At 39.6% G+C, this 21,047-nt stretch overlaps 1 protein-coding gene across 2 annotated transcripts in view; it reads left to right on the forward strand.

Moving 5' to 3' along the window:
- LOC100555515 (gamma-aminobutyric acid receptor subunit rho-1) overlaps window positions 1-20,823 on the forward strand; it is a 57,014-nt gene extending 36,191 nt beyond the window's left edge. Inside the window, exons 1-8 of one of the 2 annotated variants that reach the window (XM_062980834.1) lie at window positions 189-373; window positions 5,396-5,463; window positions 10,377-10,600; window positions 13,884-13,966; window positions 15,099-15,239; window positions 17,234-17,386; window positions 18,240-18,436; window positions 19,992-20,823. In XM_062980834.1, coding sequence (XP_062836904.1) covers window positions 5,461-5,463; window positions 10,377-10,600; window positions 13,884-13,966; window positions 15,099-15,239; window positions 17,234-17,386; window positions 18,240-18,436; window positions 19,992-20,282 — 1,092 coding nt within the window. In that variant the 5' untranslated portion in view covers window positions 189-373; window positions 5,396-5,460 and the 3' untranslated portion in view covers window positions 20,283-20,823. Of the gene's footprint in view, window positions 1-188; window positions 374-5,395; window positions 5,464-10,376; window positions 10,601-13,883; window positions 13,967-15,098; window positions 15,240-17,233; window positions 17,387-18,239; window positions 18,437-19,991 lie in introns of those variants that run through there. The other variant, XM_003215527.4, reaches the window with a different exon arrangement.
- Window positions 20,824-21,047: the final 224 nt, after the last annotated feature.

The raw sequence follows: 21,047 nt of genomic DNA on the forward strand, positions 1-21,047 counted from the left end.
CCAGACCATTGCTGAAGGAAACTCTTTCCTCCAGCAAGGGCCTGGCCGAGGGAGATCCAGGGAGACGTCCCTCGGCAAGCCCTCGCCCCTTGGAAGGAGCCTACGAGCACTGCTGCCTAGCAGCGCTTGTGGGCTGCTTCCCAAGGGGCGAGGGCTCGGCCCAGGGAAGCAGGCCACGAGCACTTTTGCAGCAGCGATCACGGGCCACTTTCAGGACGCTTCCTCCTCCCTCTCCCACTCCTTCTCGGAGCTCCCTTCACTCGAGAGGAGGAGAGGAAGAGGCGGGGTGCCCCCAGCGGCACCAAGGATGATACGGAGGCTCGGTTAACCGGAGCTCAGTTAACCAGGGCTCTACTGTACTTCCTTAACAGAGGTATACTCATATTGCTAAAAAGAAAATGACTTGTCATCAGATTGGTTTTAGTACAAAAAACAAGAGATTGAAAGGCATGCCTTTTAAAAACTATATTTTTCACAATCCCCCAACTAGCATAGGCAGTGGCTATGTTGGCTGGGAGCATTTAGGAATTATAATGCAAAAAAGGAAAGGTTTCCAAACACTGGAGCAGAACCTGAGAAATTACTTTTAAGAAGAATGAACATAGAGACATACTGAAAGCCACCTATAACCGAGCAGTGATAGGGTGATGCTCTGGGATGCAGGCCACTGGTCCGTGATGGATGGTGTCAGCATGTCCACTATATTCATTCTTTTAAAAAAAGTAACTCCCAAAGCTGTGCCTCGGAGCAGTGTCTGAAGAATGGAGTACTTTGGAAGATACAACGGTTAGCCTGTCTGAAGTTTTCCTCAGAGAAAAAAAAGGCAGACTAGTATACCTTCTATAAATATTAAATTTCAGGGCATTAAGCTTAACCTTTTCCTGATGAAATCTCTCTGGTCAGCGCATATTTCTGTGCAGGCAGCTGCAAAATCCTCCGAAGGCATTACCTCTCTGAAGCCATGTGTCCTGTGGATGTGGGTATCTAAGATGTAATCAACTAATGCATCATTTCACTGACCTACAGAAGGAAAATTTCACAACAGAAGGAATATTCGGAAAGCTTTGAGTTAGTGTTTCACTGTTAGTACTGCAGTTGTCTCTTGCCTTCACTAGAAACCAGGCTTTTAGAACGGAGGATTAGGAAAATATGATTCCTTATGTGCCCCATGGATTAAAGAACATTGTAATTTATCTACCTTTTCCTGGCCGACAGATGGCCATTCCAGTCCAAATTGCCATTATACCCCTTGATGGGAAAATGTTCATTATTATTAAATGCACTGGATGCACGATAGAAGTATATTTGGTTAACCGTAAAAGGATTTTAGTTTCAGGGTTGTTCATTAGAGGAAACAATGTTTATGCTTTTAGTAAATTTCATGCTCTGTAATTGCAGAGTTAACTCAAGTAGAAGGATCTGCGTAAGCGTTTCATAAAGATCATCCTTACTGGAACTGGAAATCTAGCATTTTAAACATTCTGATGAGAAGTAGTAAGTAAAGCAGCTAGAAGCATAGCAACAATACTGCAGAAAGATTGTTGTTTTTTTTAAAAAAAAAATGAAAAGGAATCTGCCCTCAGTCCCCTCGGAGAGATGGGGTAGAATATAACCATTTTTAAAAGTAGAAGGAGTATATGGATGTAGAAATGGCCCAACGTGAAATGAAAACTGTTGTCAGTCTGGGTAAGTTCTGGGCCATATAGTGTTTGCAGGGGATGTGTGGATACACAAAACCATAGATAATAGCTAGCACTATTCATGTATGGTGGTCTTGTGAATTGGTGCAGGTCTACTGAAAAAGAATCATAAAAGAAACAAATAAAATGATCCACAACAAAGTAAAAAAAAAAAACAGGGATGTGCCTATTAGGGTTATTTAGAGATAAACTAGCACAGCCAGAAAGAGAAATTTGCCTGTACGGTTTTGTGGTTGCACGCATAACGATTGCCAGTGACTAGAAAGGTGAAAAAACATTAACTATTAAAAATTGGAAGGATAAATTGTGAGATTATGCACAGATGGCCAAGATTTCTAGCAATATGAAATATGAAAGCTATGAAGTTTTTGAAAGAAATTGGAAACTGGCCTTAGCAGACCTGATAGGAGAATTTAAGAAATAAAAACAATGGGAATTTATTGATCTAGAACTACAGAGGGTTAAAAAAAATTATGCATAAACTCTGCATAGATCAGTTTCAGGAGTCAAGGTGGTGGGTCGCACTGGGTGTGGGCTGAGGGGTAATTGTATTGTGTGTGGCGGGTTGTCCATGTATGTTTATGTATATATGTTTGTAATGTCTATTGTGGGCAATTTACAATTTTAAAATAAAAATCTTTTTTTAAAAGATAATAGCTAGCTAGCGCTATTGAAATAAAGGGCTTCAAGAATACCATCGAGATGCACTGGAGGATCTAGAAAATGCTTGGAAATGATATATTTTGTCAGGCATGAATGAAACTGCATATACCAGTCCTGAAACTCTGGGGGTTGTATTGTATTGATATCTATCCAGTCATATATGTATGAATACATATTAATATTAAACATTTGTCCCTTCACTGTGACTAGTATGGCAACATTGTATGGAATTCTGGGGTTTCATATTTCATTTGCTGCCTCCTCCTCCTCCTCCTTCTTCTTTATTCATTTCTATCCCGCTTTTCTCCCGTGGGTGTGATTCAAAGCGGCTTACAACATATAAAATGCATACAAATACATCAGACAGCAATACATGATCAATTAAAACATCATATCCCAATATAAAAACCCAATTAACATATCAAATAAAAAATTAAAATATGCAACAAGCACCATTTAAAAATATCCATAACCTCCTGCCACTGAAGTTATTTGTCAAGTATTATCAAAAAATTTATCAGACTGGCAGTGCCTATTTTCATTCGTCTGGGAAGGCCTGGCTCCACAGAAAGGTTTTAATTTGTGAACAAAAGGCCAGTAAGGAGAGGGCCGATCGTATAAAAGAGTGGCTAGATATTGCATTTTCTCCATTATTAGAGACTGCATCTTTAAACATTTCTGATGTAGTAGGAGAGGCTGAGGCTGTTTTGGCTTCTATCCCATTCCTTCATAAACCTACAGTTGGAAGTGACGGCAAGGGCCATCTATGCCAATTCTCAACTATATAGGAACCCTATATGGGAACCACGGCTTCCCATATAGGCCCAAAGATCCTTTCTTTGATCCCATCACTAACAGAAGCCCATCTGGTGGGGATGCAAGAGGGCTGTCTTTGAACTTTAATGCCTGAAGATGCCTTTCTACAGCAGTTGCATGAGTTAGATGGTCATCCTGAAAGATTATTTCTCAAACTCCAGTTCTCCAGGTGTTTTGAACTTCATCTCCCAGCAGCCTCACCCATACTGGGCAATTGTCAGAGATTCTGGAAGTAAGGTCCAAAACCCCTAGAGGAGCAGAGTTTGGGAATCACTGATCTAACTGTAAAAAAAAAAAACCCTCCAAATAAGAAGAGTCAAGTACTGTCTGAGAGTCTGTTCCACTGTTGAATCATTATTACAGTTAGAAGGTTCTGTCTACTGTTTAGGTGGAATCACTTTTCTTGTAATCCTTTCTTCCCAAATCTGGCACATCCTCTGTCTCCTCTTCTGGTGATGTCACCAATTCTCCTTCCCCTTCCTTCTTTCCTTCTTCACCTTTCTCATATGACCTCATCACATTACCTATGGTTACCTGGCACAGGGAACCCATCACCCCTTATTGCCCGGCTTCTCCCTTACGCCATACCACAGGGGAAGTGTTTGTTGCCCCCCGTTGTTGGCTATGCAGTATGGGAAGCCTCCTGTGTTGCTGCGTTGTTGTCGTACGACAGTCCTACACTACTTGCATCACGGAGCCCCACTGGAAGTAGTTTGACATTGTGAGGTGGGGGCCAACAAGCTCTGTGGTGCAAGTAGAGTAGGACTATTGTATGACGGGCAATTTAACCCATCTGATGAGGTCCTTAGGGCTCCAAATAGTGGAGCTTCTGGGCTTAATGGGTGAATTACTGCAAACTGTCAGGTTGGACATCCCCACACTTGATTGCTGTGATTCAAGATGTATGTTTGGGAAAGTAAACACAGATCCAGAAACTCATTGAGGGACGTAAATTGTTGTCAGGAGCTTAAAATGATGAGTAGTGAAAAAGTTGAAGATGACCTCTCTGTACCTTGTTCACTCTAAATCACATATGTCAAACTCAACGCCTGTGGGCCAAATTTAATCTTCCATGTCATTTTTTGTGGCCTTCCAGATGCTGGACTTCAACTCCTGTATTCTTCATAATTAGACATTGTGTCTAGAGCTGATGGGAGTTGTAGTATAGTAACATTTGAAAGGCTGCAGTTTGTTCTGTTTAGTTATGATAGTGGGGTTTGAATTTAAATACAAGGCTTGTGGGTATGATGTCTGACTTTAAAATGTCATTTAACCTTTCCCCAACCACAGAGCCACAAGTGCTGTTGGAGTGCAATTATCATTATCCCCAGTACACATAGCATATAATAAAAAAGTGATGGGAGTTGTTGTTTAACCCAGAGACCCAAATTGGGTAAAAACCAAAGAGCATTGGTCACTAGATAATATATATATCATTGGCTTTCTGTATCCATTTTTTCCCATCCATGCATTCAACAGCTCTTTGAAAGTAATTATAAGACTGATGTGGCCCTTGATGAAAATGAGTTTGATACCCCTGTTCTAAATAAATAACCCTCCCTTGAAGCTGCTTTTCAGAATGGCTGTTGGGATTTTAAAAATATTTACGTCACGTTTCTGTCCCATCAGTGGGAACAATACTTTATGGGAAGTCACGCGATAGCACCTTCTCTGTTGCGGTATCCAAATTATGGAGTACGTTCCTGTTGGAGTCCTTACTGGAGTTGGAACTGGTGTCAATGTGGTATCAAGTCAGATTATTCTGTGAATTGCATATAACCTGTGAGGAAGCACACAAACACACACACACACATTCTTGGCCACATTGTACACAGAAGAGTCTTCATAAAATGTTATATATTATTGCAAGAGTGCGAACGTGTGTGAGCTAGTATAGGTTGAATGAGCAGCGATCTTAATTATATTAATCTTACCAGTAAAGTTTTGCTTCAGTTTAATGCCAAATAATATTTACTTGCTTCTTGGCAGGTCATGACAAGGAAGCACTGTAGCAAATTGTCGTGTTATGACTGCTTGTGAGCTCCTTAAGGATATTGCTTGCTGTGAATGAAAATCTTAAGCAACATTTAGGACCTACATTATGCTTTCTAATTCTCTGTCAGAGTCCCAACACAAACTGTTCCTCCTTCTGCAATACCTTGTTCTTTTTAGAACATCCTGTTTGATTGATTGCATGCTGTGATCTGTTTCCATAGGCCCTGCAATTCCTGTAGGAGTAGATGTACAAGTTGAAAGCTTGGATAGTATTTCAGAAGTTGACATGGTAAGTGCCAGGGGGACAACTCAGAAGTTTCCTTCTCAAAGTGTACATTAATATTTTGAGATATAACCATATGCTATTAAATTAATGCAGCATATTGTTTTGTGGCTTTCTGCTTTGCTAAATCGTAAGGCGTTTCAGGAAATCAGCTTTTCTTGGAAAGAGTGCTGACAATTTCTTTATTGTAATATCTGTTTACAAATAGACAAGGTGAGCATGGACCACCTAATAAGCTGAGTGGTACACCAAATAAAGAACAGTTTGCAAATTAGCATGCGTTTACTCAAAAATGAACATTGCATGTAGATATCCATTTATCTGATGGATATACAACTAAGTTTAAAGTTGAGGATTGTACCACAGTCTGAGGTTTCCAGGCCATCATCTGGAATGACAATTGCCATGTCACTAAGTGTTATACATTTAGTGGCAACCACAGCTGTTCACAAATTAAAAATCATAGTAAGTTTCTGCTTTCCTAGCTGGGTTAGAGGAGGTGGCAACCACTCCTTATGATATATCCATGGATCTAAACCTTTTCCTCATCAGTTTGAAAACGGGTGACAATTTTTTCAAAACACAGAGTGAAATTCAATTTGAGCAGTTAAGTACACGTAACCACCATTGTTGCATAATTAGGCAGTGTCTCCTGATCATTCCCTCCCAGCCCCCACCTTATGAGGCAGCAGCTGCAAAGATACAGAATGGGGGACGCCTGGCTAGACAGCAGTACGTGTGAAAAAGATATTGGAGTCCTTGTGGACAACAAGTTAAACATGAGCCAGCGATGTGATGCAGCTGCTAAGAAAGCCAACGGGATTCTGTCCTGCATCAATAGGGGAATAGCGTCTAGATCCAGGGAAGTCATGCTTCCCCTCTACTCTGCCTTGGTCAGGCCACACCTGGAATACTGTGTCCAATTTTGGGCACTGCAGTTGAAGGGAGATGTTGACAAGCTGGAAAGCGTCCAGAGGAGGGCAACTAAAATGATCAAAGGTCTGGAGAACAAGCCCTATGAGGAGCGGCTTAAAGAACTGGGCATGTTTAGCCTGCAGAAGAGAAGGCTGAGAGGAGACATGATAGCCATGTACAAATATGTGAGGGGAAGTCATAGGGAGGAGGGAGCAAGCTTGTTTTCTGCTGCCCTGGAGACTAGGATGCGGAACAATGGCTTCAAACTACAGGAAAGGAGATTCCACCTGAACATCAGGAAGAACTTCCTCACTGTGAGAGCTGTCCGACAGTGGAACTCTCTCCCCCGGGCTGTGGTGGAGGCTCCTTCTTGGAGGCTTTTAAGCAGAGGTTGGATGGCTATCAGTCAGGGGTGCTTTGAATGCGATTTCCTGCTTCTTGGCAGGGGGTTGGACTAGATGGCCCACGGGGTCTCTTCCAATTCTACTATTCTATGATTCTATGATCGATAAGGATCTGTCCCCTTGTCAATTGAGAAGCAGCTGATGGTTCTACCCCCTCGTGTGATGCATCTCCATTGTGACAACCAGAAGGGGAGGACCAGTGATTGCTTGTGTAATGGGCAGTAGGAATATCAGTTGTTTCCAAATCAATGGAAAAATGAAGATCCGAGACATGCCAAGCACCCACATGAAAACCTTCAGAAAACTAATTCTTTTCCCGATTTTCTCAAGGAACTCTAACTGTGCCTAAGCATTATGAACCCACAAAGTCCTTTTATCTATTCCCTATTGCCTGGTATTTTGTATAATGTAGTAGGTTTGGAAATGAAGAGATTCACATTCCATTTACAAAGCAGAGCTACCCTGAATTTCAATAAGAGCTTCATACTCTGGCACTAGCTTTTTTTTAAAAGTGTAAAACAAGATTTAAAAGATTTTTCACAAAACTTCTATGCTGCTTTTGGGGAAACCTAGGATTCCATGGAACATAGTTTGGGAACCGCTGCCCTACATCATGCTGGAAGCAACCTAGGAGAGTTCATAAAGGAACAGCAGGAAATTTCCCCTGCTATGAAGTACCTAGCCTCCGCTGCTGGAGGCAATTGGCTCACTGTCCACCTTATCACATTGAGAAATTTCCAAGTCATCGGACACTTCAGCCTCTTTTAAAACATAGAAAGGTATGGAGCTCATCACATGAGTTAAACTACTTCCAGCCGTGATGCATAGTCCTCTGTGATTGAAAAGAGAAAGAAGTGAAACTTTGGCAATCTGACCTCATCACATTGAGAAATTTCCCCCTCGTGGGACACTTTAGCCACTTTTGAAGCATGGAGAGGCATGGAGCTCATCACATGTTCCAGGGTTGAAAAGAGGCTGAAATGTCTTGAAAGGAGAGAATTCTGAACACGGGCCAGCAATCGTGTTCAGAGCTTATAACTCCTATCACACTTTACACCCATCTTTACAACTTAAAAACAGGTAGGATGAGAACTATCAAAAGTTTCCCTCCCTGTTTCATTGCCCATCCGATGGGCTGTGATGCAGAACCATTGGATCCCATGGAAAGAACTGGTTTTAAACTGGAGCACTGCCTCTTGTATTCTATGGGGTTTGGTACAGAACAATAGGATCCCATGGCAAGCAATGGTTTTAACTTGGAGCACTGTCTGTTGTATCCTATGGATTTTGAGGCAGAGCCATAGGATTCCATGGAAAGAACTGGTTTAAAAGGGGCTTTGAGCAGTACAAGGGATCTCTTGGTTTTCAGATACTGTTGCTTCTCCTGATTTAATAAAAGTAATACTTGCCTTGTGATGAATGTAAGATGAATGTATTGCCAGCTCTTAAGTTTCCATATATGAATCTGATAGGGAGACATAACTCCAAATCGGTGATTCTCCTCCTTAAATAAACCCATGCTTTCCTCTCTCAATGTGGTGAGATGGTATATCTAATGGTGGGACTGGCATTATTTACAGTGGGAGCATGGCAGTGTGTCATCCCTTGGAAAGGAAATTCAAGTGACCTGTTACTGAGTAGAAACCACTGTCATTTCATACTAAGAGTTCAGCTGCTGTAACTAAAGTAGGTGAATTATGGTTCGAGGTAGCCTTCAATGCCTAATACAGGTTGAGTATCTGAAATGCTTGGAAATAGAAGTGTTTTGGATTTTGGATTTTTTTCTTCAGATTTTGGAAATATTATTATTATTATATATTTATTTATATCCCACTTTATCTCCCCAAAGGGGACTCAAAGCGGCTATGTTTGCATATATGTACGTAATGAGATATCTTGGAGAAGAGATCCAAGTCTAAACATTTATAAATGTTTCACATATACCTTTAGGAAAAGTTTAAAAACTTGGCTTTTCCAGTGTGCTTTTGGAGAGTGAACAGAATTCCCAAGGACAGGACCCATCTCAGTGGCGTTCACTATATCTGATGCACTTTATTCTGTTCCATCAGTTGAAATAATTTCAGTGTTATCCCATCCCAAACCTCTGACAAAATATAGCACTTTACACTTCTGTCTCATCCGTTGAGTTTACAATATATACTCCTTGCACTTTGGCCCAGTTCGTTTCATCAACACCTGTTCTGATTTTATATTACATCTTCCATATTATTGTCACGATTTTATTTCATTATGCTATTATGCATAATTATGTTTTATTTTGATGTATTTTTATCTTTTGCTGAAATGTATTATTTATGTATTTTATTCTGTCTTATTGTATCTATCTGGGCTTGGCCCTGTGTTAGCCGCCCCAAATCCCTTCGGTGAGATGGTGGCGGGATACAAAAATAAAGTTGTTGTTATTATTATTATTATTATTATTATTATTATTATTATTATTATTAGTGTGTAGTTGATATATTATATAATTTTAAATAACTTTGTGAGTGAAACAAAGTTTGTGTACATTGAACCATCAGAAAGCTAATATTTCACTATCTCAGCCATCCTTGTGGACAATTTTGGATTTTGGAGTTTTTCAGATTTTGGAATTCTGCACAAGGGATTCTCAACGTGCAGTTGATTTGTGTACGTAGTTCTAGTGGTTTTAAAAGGACTGTCTGAAGCCAAAGGCATGTTGCTATTTGAAGCAAAATTCCTCCCATTCCATTTCATGTTCAAAATTTTACAAGTCTGACAGGTGAATCTTATATTCAGAGACTATGCACCTGAGAACAGCAGGCTAGTTTATAAAGCTCCTCCTCTTACATTGACTCCCTGAGGCAACTGCCTCATTTTGAGGATTACTTTGCACATGCTCCTTAGAATGAGAGCAGTAATTTGCTACACAAACTAATTCCCTAAGGTTAAGGCGGCAGAGCAAAAATGTCATCAACTAGCAGTGAGGCACTCATTGTCCCAGAGAGTATTCATTCAGGTGATATTTCAGTGTGGCAGTATTTTAATGAAGTTTTAATATTTAATAATATTAGTTCTTTGGTCACATTGAGGAAAAAAATTAAACTACAAATGACATCTGAATTTTATCACTAGAGGAAAAGACACAATTATTTTCATGGATTCCTACCCCTTCCTGTGTACTGCTTTAACCAGTGAGGGGGCGGTCTTAATCAAATTTGCATGAGTAGAAGCCAACTGAAAGATGGAATATTTTAATATGTAGCACATTTACTTCCCAAGTTGAGGACAGTTTCTTCCTCTCAAGCAGGACTATCACAGCAACCTACTTCAACATATATGTTTTTTAACATTACAGTGTATTACACTTTTGATCAAAAGCTTTCACGGCTGCTCTGTAGTTTCCAAATGCAGAAGTAAGCAAAGTTTGGTAGTGCTTTGTGTTTGATTTTATATGACTTGTTGTGCACACTTTAAATTATGTGACTTATAGTTGTTCATGTCGTCTTTTATTTATTCAATTGGATTAAGCCATGCTTTTTAGTAAATTAAATTGTATTCAATGAAAAGAATGCTAATGTGAATGAAATGTTCCCTTTCCCATTTTTTGCTTTACATCAGGACTTCACAATGACACTCTATCTCAGGCATTACTGGAAAGACGAGAGATTATCCTTCCCAAGTACCAATAACCAAAGTATGACCTTCGATGGCAGGCTTGTGAAAAAGATCTGGGTGCCTGACATGTTCTTTGTCCATTCCAAACGCTCCTTTATCCATGATACCACCACAGACAATGTCATGCTGCGGGTCCAGCCAGATGGGAAAGTGCTTTATAGCTTGAGGTAAAATGAAACGCATAGTAATCTTTGCATTAGCTTCTGGTAATAAGTTGAAATGCAAGAGGATTCACTTGGCACTGGGAAAATGTGTGTGTGTGTGTGTGTTTTTAAACGACAACACCTAGAATCCTATAGCCCTCATGGGTACTGATTCTACTGGCTAGGGAATTCTGGGAGTTGTAATGCAAAACAGTATCATTCCTCATCCATGGTTCAAATGTCGGAATTATTTTGTTCATGGATTCTGGTAGACATTCCCTAAATCAGTTATGTATTTTAAGACTTTCAAATGTAAAAATGCCTGTTTAACATTAATACAGCTCAAGCTCAAACTACAAAATGGTAATAAGTAAAGCAGAAGCAGAGACATTTGGTGGACTGAGTGTGGAGTGGGTGGCACAATGCCTTCAGCGGAGCTCCTCACTCCTTCACTTTTGCCATTTTCTTGGTTTCCTACTGTTTTCTTTTTCCAAGTAAACTCTAGATTTACTGTGTCCCAGAATGAGATGTTGCTGTTTCTTCTTGTTCTTTTCACAGCTCTCCCACTCGGGAGGACGAGTGAATACCGTGTTTCCCCAAAAATAAGACAGTGTCTTATATTAATTTTTGCTCCCAAAGATGCTCTAGGTCTTATTTTCAGGGGATGTCTTATTTTTCCATGAAGAAGAATTCACATTTATTGTTGAACAAAAAAAAAAAGAACATTTATTGTATAATGTACAGTAGTTGTCATCACAAACCAGCATAACCAGACAAACTGTGAATCCTATCAAGAATTTCTTGTTACTACCATTATTTCCATGTACAAGACTCTATGGTACATACATTTACCGATCCTGCATGCCCTGGTGTTCTGTTTGGCGGGCATGCTTCCAAACAAAAACTTTGCTAGGTCTTACTTTCGGGGGAGGCCTTATATTGAGCAATTCAGCAAAACCTCTACTAGGTCGTATTTTCTGGGGATGTCTTATTTTAGGGGAAACAGGGTAGACGGCAACCGCAAAGAGGAGGGATGAGCTGTAGGGCGCTGCAAAACGCTGAACCCCTCGTGCTGGCCTTAGCAGAGCAAGCCAAAACTGACAGTCCTGGGTGCCAAACCTGAATTCAGCTACATATCTGTCAACAATTTAAGCAACACAGCCATTCCTGTGTTGTTGGGGGGCTGGGGGATCAAACAATACACAAACAATACACGCAAGGCTCTTGGAGGAATGGATCTAAGTACTTTACATGTTTTAAGCTTTGTATATTGTTTTTACTTGACTAATGCCTAATTGTTTTAAATGTTTTATCTCATTGTATTGTGTTATTGGCATTTTGCCAGTTTTGTAAGCTGCCTTGAGTCCCCTCGGGTGAGAAAAGCGGGGTAAAATTGCTGTAAATAAAATAATAAATACACACCACGGGGAGATATCAATGATTATTGAGACTGAGTTGATAAGAGTCACTAAAGCAGATCAAAATACAGTTGAAGCTTTAATTCTTATATTTTGCCAAGAATATAGTGGTGAGTGGTGATGGTGATGGTGATAATAGAATTGCATCTGAGATCTCTTTCAGCTCGATTCTTCTATTATTGTTTCCAGCTCAGTCATTCAATGAATTAGAGAGTTTCAACCAAGCAAATAAGTCTTACTGAGGGAAAGTGTAACTGCATTTGTGAGAATGATGTCTCAGGGAATGTTTTGTTGATATTGTTTCTAGCTCAATAATTTGCTGTTTCCAGCTTAGTAAGAATGAAGAGCCAACATTCATAATGTATTGACTTGGACACAGTTTAATCAAGAGGCAGTCAAGGGAAGCATGTGCACTATTTGTTTCATGAACAAATAACATCCTGATCCACAGTCTACTGAAGACATGGCTGCAAGTGACTGTGGGACTTGGAATGACAAAGAAGCACAGACTGGGCTTTCTATTTCTCATAACATTGTCACCGGAAATATAACTTTCACATCTCCCAGCAATGACTTGAATCCTTTACAACTTCCTTTACAGTTACATCCTAAAGCTCCGAGCTGGTGCTGAAGCAACCATTCAGCATACCTATTACAAAGTCTGCTACCAAGTCACCTACAGCTTTTTATGTTATCAGTAGCTGTATGTTAACTATTTTACAATGCAAGTCTACTTGCCTATCTTATAGCTAATTTGCTGGAAGGGGAAAATAGGTTCAGGGGAAGATGGCCTTCTTTTAGCCTCCATCAGTGAAAGCAAGTACAGTTGGCCCTCCACATTTGCGTGTTTCATTTTTGTAGGCTTGATTATTTATGGGATTGATTAATATGTTCTCTCTAAGAATCAGTAGGTCCTCCAGCATAAGTCTATGGTCAACTTAGACCATTTTAACCTGGGAAGACCCCTTGAAATAATGTTCAGGCTTCATGATATATTTGCATAAAAAGTATTATAGCTATAATTTGTGAGTTTTTCCTCCCAATTATAATTTTTCATGGAGCCTCTAGCAATCTCTCAAGGAACCCTAGGATTCCAGGGGACCATGGTTGGGAAACTCACTTCTCAGTAACCTCTTGTGGGATGTAGACCCATGTTTTAATGCTTTGGCTGGGATTCTGCATCAGGAGACTTAGCTTCAGAGATGTAGCTATATCTCTACATTTCTGCAACTACACCTCCCAACATGTCCTGCCACAATGTACATTTTAAGCAATTGAGCCTGCCTCACCCCTCAACAAGACCATTTCTATGTTGACAGAGAGCAGGGAAAAGAGTAGAGACATATCCAATTATTTTTCAAAGTCTAGATCCATCCCGCTAATCTTTCTGCTCTATGGCATTATGGAAATCGTCGTGTTTGGGAGGGGGATGCACTACTTGAAAAGTAATTAGAGTTTAGGGAAACCTTTGGTCATTAAGCAGTTGGGAGAGACTTCCAACAAAAAAAAACAATTGTTATGGTATGAATCACATATATACAATCATAATTGATGAACAATTGCCATTCTTTATGTTTAGGATTGTAGTCACATATCCTAGGCATATTTATGAATAAAATTCTTTTGAGGAGTCAGTGCTACTCCCCAGTTGATGTATGTAGGACTGGAGACTTAATAAGGAATCCTGTGTCCTTACCTGGGAATGAAGGTAGTGGGATTAAGTATCTGCAAGCATACGCAATAGGATTGTATTGCTCATTGCTTCAAATCATACTAAACATTTTGATGATTTTCATGTACCCATCATGCATTATTCCTCCTCTTTATTATATTTACCTCTTTTAATCTTACAATGTGAAGGAGTTATAAATATATTTCTCTCTTTCTAGGGTCACTGTAACAGCTATGTGTAACATGGATTTCAGTCGCTTTCCCCTTGATACGCAAACATGTTCACTGGAAATTGAAAGCTGTAAGTATAAGTGAATGAGGCTTTATTTAGGAACTCTACAGAAGATCAGCTTCTGGTACCTCAAATCCAGCTTTAAAGTAGTCGATAGTCCTTTTTTTTTTTTGGAAAATGTTCTAGAAGCTCAGAATGCTGGCAGAGCTTAGGAACACCAGATATATATCTCCTCTGGTGGACCAGATTGAAGCCTAGAGGTTCAGTATCCACCCCCTTTGGTGTAGATTGGCTACTCTCCCAAGAAGCATGAAAAAAGTCATGTGGACTCTTGAGGAGGTGACTGGGGCCATTAGTATGGTGGCCTTCAGCTGTGCCCCATCCAGAACAGGCTTACTGGGTGAGTTTGAGGCTATTATGGCAACCTCATAATAAGGTTTTCTTGGCTAAATTTCATCAGAAGTTTGCTACTGGCTTTCTCTTAGACTTGTCCAATGTGACTCAGTGGGGTTTCGTGGCTGAGTAGGGATCAGCCCTGGGATGGATTAGACAGGCACCCCCACAGCCATCCAGCAGCACCAAACCCGGTTTGATGCCACTGGATGGCTACCTCCCTGTCCTCCCTGGCAGTGACATAGGTCTCTCTGGTCCACTGTTGCCTGCAATGACATCGGCCAGGGTGACGGAAATGAGCGAGGAGGAGAGGAAGAATCAACCTCCTCCTCTCCCCTTCCCTTCCGTTCCCTTCCCCAATCTCCCCATAGCTTCAGCTAATTTCCCTCCAGGTGAAAGCCATCCACTAAGACCTGTGTTGCAGCCACAGACAACACAACATGGAGGATGGGAGTGGAAAGTTAAGTGTCATCTGATGTTCCCATCTGATGTTCCCTGTGATCATGAAGGCGGACAAGGTGCAGCAGAACTTTGAAAATGCAGTTTTGGGATTACATTTCCGAGAAATGCATAGCTAGCTTGTTTGGAGCATTGCCTGAAAAATACTTTTTCCCAGCTCTGCTGCTTGAGCATCCTTGTTGCTCAACCCATTACTGATATTATGGATATTGATCACAGGGCCTTTAAATCTTTCTGTATATCCCAACAGGTGCTCATTACTGAAAATTTAATAAGTATATAAAGTTGTTCATGCTGATGGATGTTTACTTGTATTGCCATAATTAACAAGTCTACTGTCCCTTTGTAGATGCCTATACTGAAGATGATCTCATGCTGTACTGGAAGAATGGGAATGATTCTCTGAAAACAGATGAGAGGATATCATTGTCACAGTTTCTTATACAAGAATTTCACACTACCACCAAGCTTGCCTTTTATAGCAGCACAGGTGAGTCTTTTGTGAGGTGCTTGTCAAGTTTCTTTGTTGGGATCTATGCTTTGAAAAACTTGCTTAAAACTTGAGAGGACATGCTTTGTCCTGCCAGGAGTGAGCAAATAAAATGAGCTTGTGTTTCTACGCCTCAAACTTGGGATTGTGTGCTTATGTCCTTAAACCAAGTATCTTTTGGAAGAGTTACATAGCTTGTTAAGAACAAGAAGATAATTTTATTGTGTAGAAACCTCTTTCCTTTGACCAACTGGCAGGCAGCTGCAGCAAGTTTGGGATTCAATTTTCTATCCCAGGGACCTTCACAAGAAGATTCACAGACTACCAAAACAGCATTACAATAAAAGAAATGAAACTCAAATTAGCCAGATCACGTCTGCTTTTATTAATTTTTTATGTTTAACAAGGGAGGGGGTCCCTGTAACAGTTTAGAAAATTAATTTTTATACCTGGAATCTTCCAAAAGAAGCATTTCACCTTTTTTGGTGTAAAAAGGGGCATTCTGGGCATCTTAGCTAAAAGTACAGGTTCCTCTAAAGACCAATAAGCTTGTTCTCAGCAAAAGCTAACTACGGTGACCTGCTTATTGTCTGGTGACGACCCTTATTTCTAAGCAATTGATTTCTGTTCATTTAAAAATACTTTCACATGGCATATTTACATGACATCTATAAGAAGATTTAATAGTAGCACTTAAGTAAATGTAAAGATTTCCCCCCGACATTAAGTCTAGTCGTGTCCAACACTGGGGGATGGTGCTCATCTCCATTTCTAAGCTGAAGAACCGGTGTTGTCCATAGACACCTACAAGGTCATGTGGCCAGCATGACTGCGTGGAGCACCGTTACCTTCCCACCGGAGCGGTACCTATTGACCTATTTACATTTGCATGTTTTCGAACTGCTAGGTTGGCAGAAGCAGGAGCTCCCCCGCTCCCCTGATTCGAACTGCGGACCTTTCGGTCAGCAAGTTCAGCAACTCAGCAACACTGGGGGCTCCAAACTGAACTAGGCTATGTGCATATTCAGAAACTCCATGAGAAGATGGCAGTCACAGCCATGGCAATATTTTTACTGTCCATTTTATGACCAAAAGTAATTTGCTCTTCCAGTAGTAATACCAACTGAAGAGTTGCTTCAGTTTTAGAAACAACTGTGAAGATCTTGACAGCAGTGCCACAGTCCATCCTTATTTGACTTTCTTGACACACCAAAGGAAGGAAGAAACAAGAACACCAATTTTTCTGTAAACATAATTACTGGTTTGTTTCTCTATGAAAATTATAGGAACAATACACAATAATGAGCTTTACTAATTGCTATGTGGAGTGGGAATGTGACCCCTGAGATATCTTCCCATGACTTTGTCAGATATTATTCTCAGCATTGTTATAATCAGGTTCACACAAGCAGATAAGAATAACTGTTATAGAAATCCATACTGCTAATTCCATGTCTGCATAAGTAGCACCCCGTCCCCTTAAAAAAAGTGCCTGCTGCAAGATATTTTACCCTGTTTCCCCGAAAATAAAACATCCCCGAAAAATAAGACCTATTAGAAGTTTTGCTGAATTGCTAAATATAAGGCCTCCCCCGAAAGTAAGACCTAGTAAAGTTTTTGTTTGGAAGCATGCCCAGCGCCTGCCAAACAGAACACCAGAGCATGCAGGATTGGTAAATGTACATACCAGTTGTACATGGAAATAATGGTAGTAACAAGAAATTCATAGTTTGGTTATGTTGGTTTGTGATGACAACTACTGTGCAGTATATAATAAATGTTCATTTTTTTGTTCAACATAGAAAAATAAGACATCCCCTGAAAATAAGACCTAACACATCTTTGGGAGCAAAAATTAATATAAGACACTGTCTTATTTTTGGGGAAACACGGTATATTAAACTATTCTCGTAAACATTTATAATTTCTGCATGTACTTTTACGACTGATCATTCTTGTGCATTAGCTCTGTTAATAACTCTTTTCTCTTTCAGGCTGGTACAACCGCCTCTACATTAACTTCACTTTGCGCCGACACATCTTCTTCTTCTTGCTCCAGACCTATTTTCCTGCCACTTTGATGGTCATGCTGTCTTGGGTGTCCTTTTGGATAGACCGCAGAGCCGTGCCTGCAAGAGTTCCCTTAGGTAGAGTATAAAAACCCCTGCATTTTGATCTGTTCCGTTTATAGTCGTTTTTGTCAAAGGGAGCCTTTCTGAGAGGAAGATGTAGCTGTAATGTCTTTTACTGGCATTCACTTACCCATAGTTCATTACCTCTTAATGGAATCATAGCTGGTCATAGGGGTTAGTGGCAGGAAGAAGATATCCACTTATTTGAATGGTACTATATTAGTGTGGCAAAGTCTAATGCTCTTTAAGACATGCTGGCTGAGGAACAGGACTTCATCCAACACACCCATAGAGCACCAAGCTGCACAAGGCTGTGTTAAAGATAATAATGGCCAGAATCCTCCATTGTGTAAAGCTCTGCCAAAAACATCCTTGATCCCTCCCAGCATACAAGCAAGATTCAAACTACTGAAAGTGACATGGATTAGAAGTAGAAATCTCCATCCTAGTTTAGAGGAACTGAAAAACATTCGCAGCACAATATTGTGCCTACTTCACAGGAAATCCCACTAAGTTCAATAGGACATGTCTTCAAATTTGTTTGATAAGGACTGAAGCTATATTGAGTTAACCCCATTGGTGTCTACCTGGAAATAAGTCCCTAGGTTCATTGAGCTTTATTTACTGGTAAACTGTCTTAGAATTGCATGGAGCATAAGTTATCAATCTATCAACCTCTACAATCCAGTACTTAGTGTACAAAAGCAGATTAGCTTATCACAGAAAGGTGACAACATGCAAGATGACAGAAGTCATCAAAGAGGATCAATGTCACTAGCATGTCACTTTCTTAATGAAAAGCTTTCCTCTTTATATGGGATGCACAATGCCAATGATTCTCTCCAAATGGTTAATTTTATGTCCTCAGGGATTACAACAGTGCTGACAATGTCTACCATCATCACGGGTGTCAATGCCTCCATGCCTCGGGTTTCCTACATTAAAGCCGTGGACATTTACCTTTGGGTCAGTTTTGTGTTCGTCTTCCTTTCGGTACTAGAATACGCTGCAGTGAACTATTTGACTACGGTGCAAGAACGGAAGGAACGAAAACTACGAGATAAGGTAAATGTATTATCATATGGTGCTGTGATATGTTACTAAAATATCCATATACAGTAGAGTCTCACTTATCCAAGCTAAACGGGCCGGCAGAAGCTTGGATAAGCGAATATCTTGGATAATAAGGAGGGATTAAGGAAAAGCCTATTAAACATCAAATCAGGTTATGATTTTACAAATTAAGCACCAAGACATCATGTTATACAACAAATTAGACAGTAAAAGCAGGTCAATACGCAGTAATGTTATGTTGTAATTGCTGTCTTTACAAATTTAGCACCAAAATATCACGATATATTGAAAACATTGACTACAAAAATGGCTTGGATTATCCAGAGGCTTGGATAAGCGAGGCTTGGATAAGTGAGACTCTACTGTAGAATCTAAAAATGACTCAGAAACGTAAAAAAGAGAAGCATTTGGAATTTACAAAAACATCTGAATTATGACGTTGTTGAACAAAGCCCATTTGAATTTGAGACACTGGGTGATGCAGAGCCCTGTTCCAAGACATCATGCTTTCTCAGAAGGACCTGCCCCAACACTTACATCCACGTTGGGTTTTACATACCTCCCACTTTATGGCAAAAATAACTCAACCATTTCCTCCAACTATCTGTTCCGTCTTTCATCTGCCCTTTGCCATGTCCATTGGATACAGTAATTGGAACGTAGCAGTGGAATTTTATTTGTCTCCTGCTTTTTCCCCATATGGGACTCGAAACAACAAGAAGTCATCCTATGTACAACTCTCCTTCTCAACTAAAAAGGTCTACTGTGAATCTCTCCACTCTTGAGGATGATGGTTTGGGAGGATCCCCAGACATTACAAAGTAGAACTAGCTTCCAAATATACTAAATAGTTAACTATATAGGCAGGTTATAGAGCAGGTAACTGGCAATATTTTTTATTCTTGAGTATATAGTAAACTACTGGAGTCTTTTTCAAAGGCTAATCTTGAGTGGTAACTTTTTCTACGTAAGAAAAGACTGTTTTGATAATACTGACCATGGTTTAAGATCCAAAATGCACTTTTGCTTATATATTGAAATGTATCTTTCCAATTTTTTCATAATTATTTTTATCTCATATTCCTTGTTCATGAGATACTTTATTCTACACTATGCTATTACCCTCTGTATGTTATTAGTTTTTTATACATAGTATATACATGTACACTAATTAGTTTACTTCTCCATTGTTGATATATCCTACAAGGTATTACATAAATCTTTCTAGACCAGTGGTTCTCAACCTGTGGATCCCCAGATGTTTTGGCATTCAACTCCCAGAAATCCTAACAGCTGGTAAACTGGCTGGCATTTCTGGGAGTTGTAGGCCAAAACACCTGGGGACCCACAGGTTAAGAACCACTGATATAAAGCTTTTCTTATTCCTTATTAGCTATGTTAACATTTGTAGAAGTTGTAGTCCAATAATATCAGGAAGGGCCAGAGGCTACCCATTTCCCCATGGATGTAAACAGCATTATGGTCACTAATCTGTAGAATTACATTAAGAATATTCCTGAATACAATTCTTTCCTATTTTCTACAGCTTCCTTGCACTTGTACGCCGCCTCAGCCAAGACAATTGATGGGGATGGATGGCAGCTACAGTGATGGGGAGGTGAATGAAATGGGACAGTATGTAAATGAAAATGGGGATAAACAAGACAGAATGATGGTCCAGCTGGCACTTGGTTCAGAAAGGAATTCAACCAGGAGGAAAAACCAGAGATACAGCAGCATGAGGATCGACACCCATGCCATTGACAAGTATTCCAGAATAATATTCCCAGGGGCATACATTTTATTTAACCTGATATACTGGTCTATTTTTTCATAGTTCTATTTTTTTTTAGCTGGTTGCATGTGGTATATGCATTAACTGTATAAACATTGGTATCAAACAAATATTTCATTCAAGAAAACTGAATGCTCTTGGTTTTGTTAATGTTTTATAATTCTGTTGCATGAAATCCATACAAAACCCTCTTATTCATTTTGAGGGGCTTTGGGAGAGATCCAATCTTAACAATCAGTTTCAGCATGATCCAAGACATCAATTTAAGAAACATAAAGGGAGGGGAGAAAAAGTGGCAAAACACAGGGATTTGTTTGAATTGTACTTTTATTTTCAAATGCATGGTCCCCCATTGTGGCTATTAAAAGGATTTTTTTTTCTCCTTTTGAAACTGCTAGTTTTGACATCCATATTCCCATTACAGAAATCAAGGGTGTTCATCTTGTTACATTTGTAAATATATATATATATATATATATAATACTGTAAAATTTCAAGTATCTGTGTAAATAGGTAAGACTATATATCTAAATATTCTATGTCTTATCAAGACTCAAAAATATAAATGTCGTTTTTTATTATATACATGTTCCCTTCATTATTGCTAATCATGTCCTTTATAAATTGATATTTATGGCATCATCCTTTCAAAAAAGCTCATCAATCTCCTTACTGAATTAATACTACCACCTGTCCCCAAACTGACCACTATCCTGCAAGAAATTCCACAAGGTTTTATAAAGTGATTACAACTAAGGTTAAGAATGATAAAAACTGAAGTACATTGTTTACATGTAAAGATTTTTA

This window comes from Anolis carolinensis, chromosome 1 (assembly GCF_035594765.1).
Source record: "Anolis carolinensis isolate JA03-04 chromosome 1, rAnoCar3.1.pri, whole genome shotgun sequence".
NCBI lineage: Eukaryota > Metazoa > Chordata > Lepidosauria > Squamata > Dactyloidae > Anolis > Anolis carolinensis.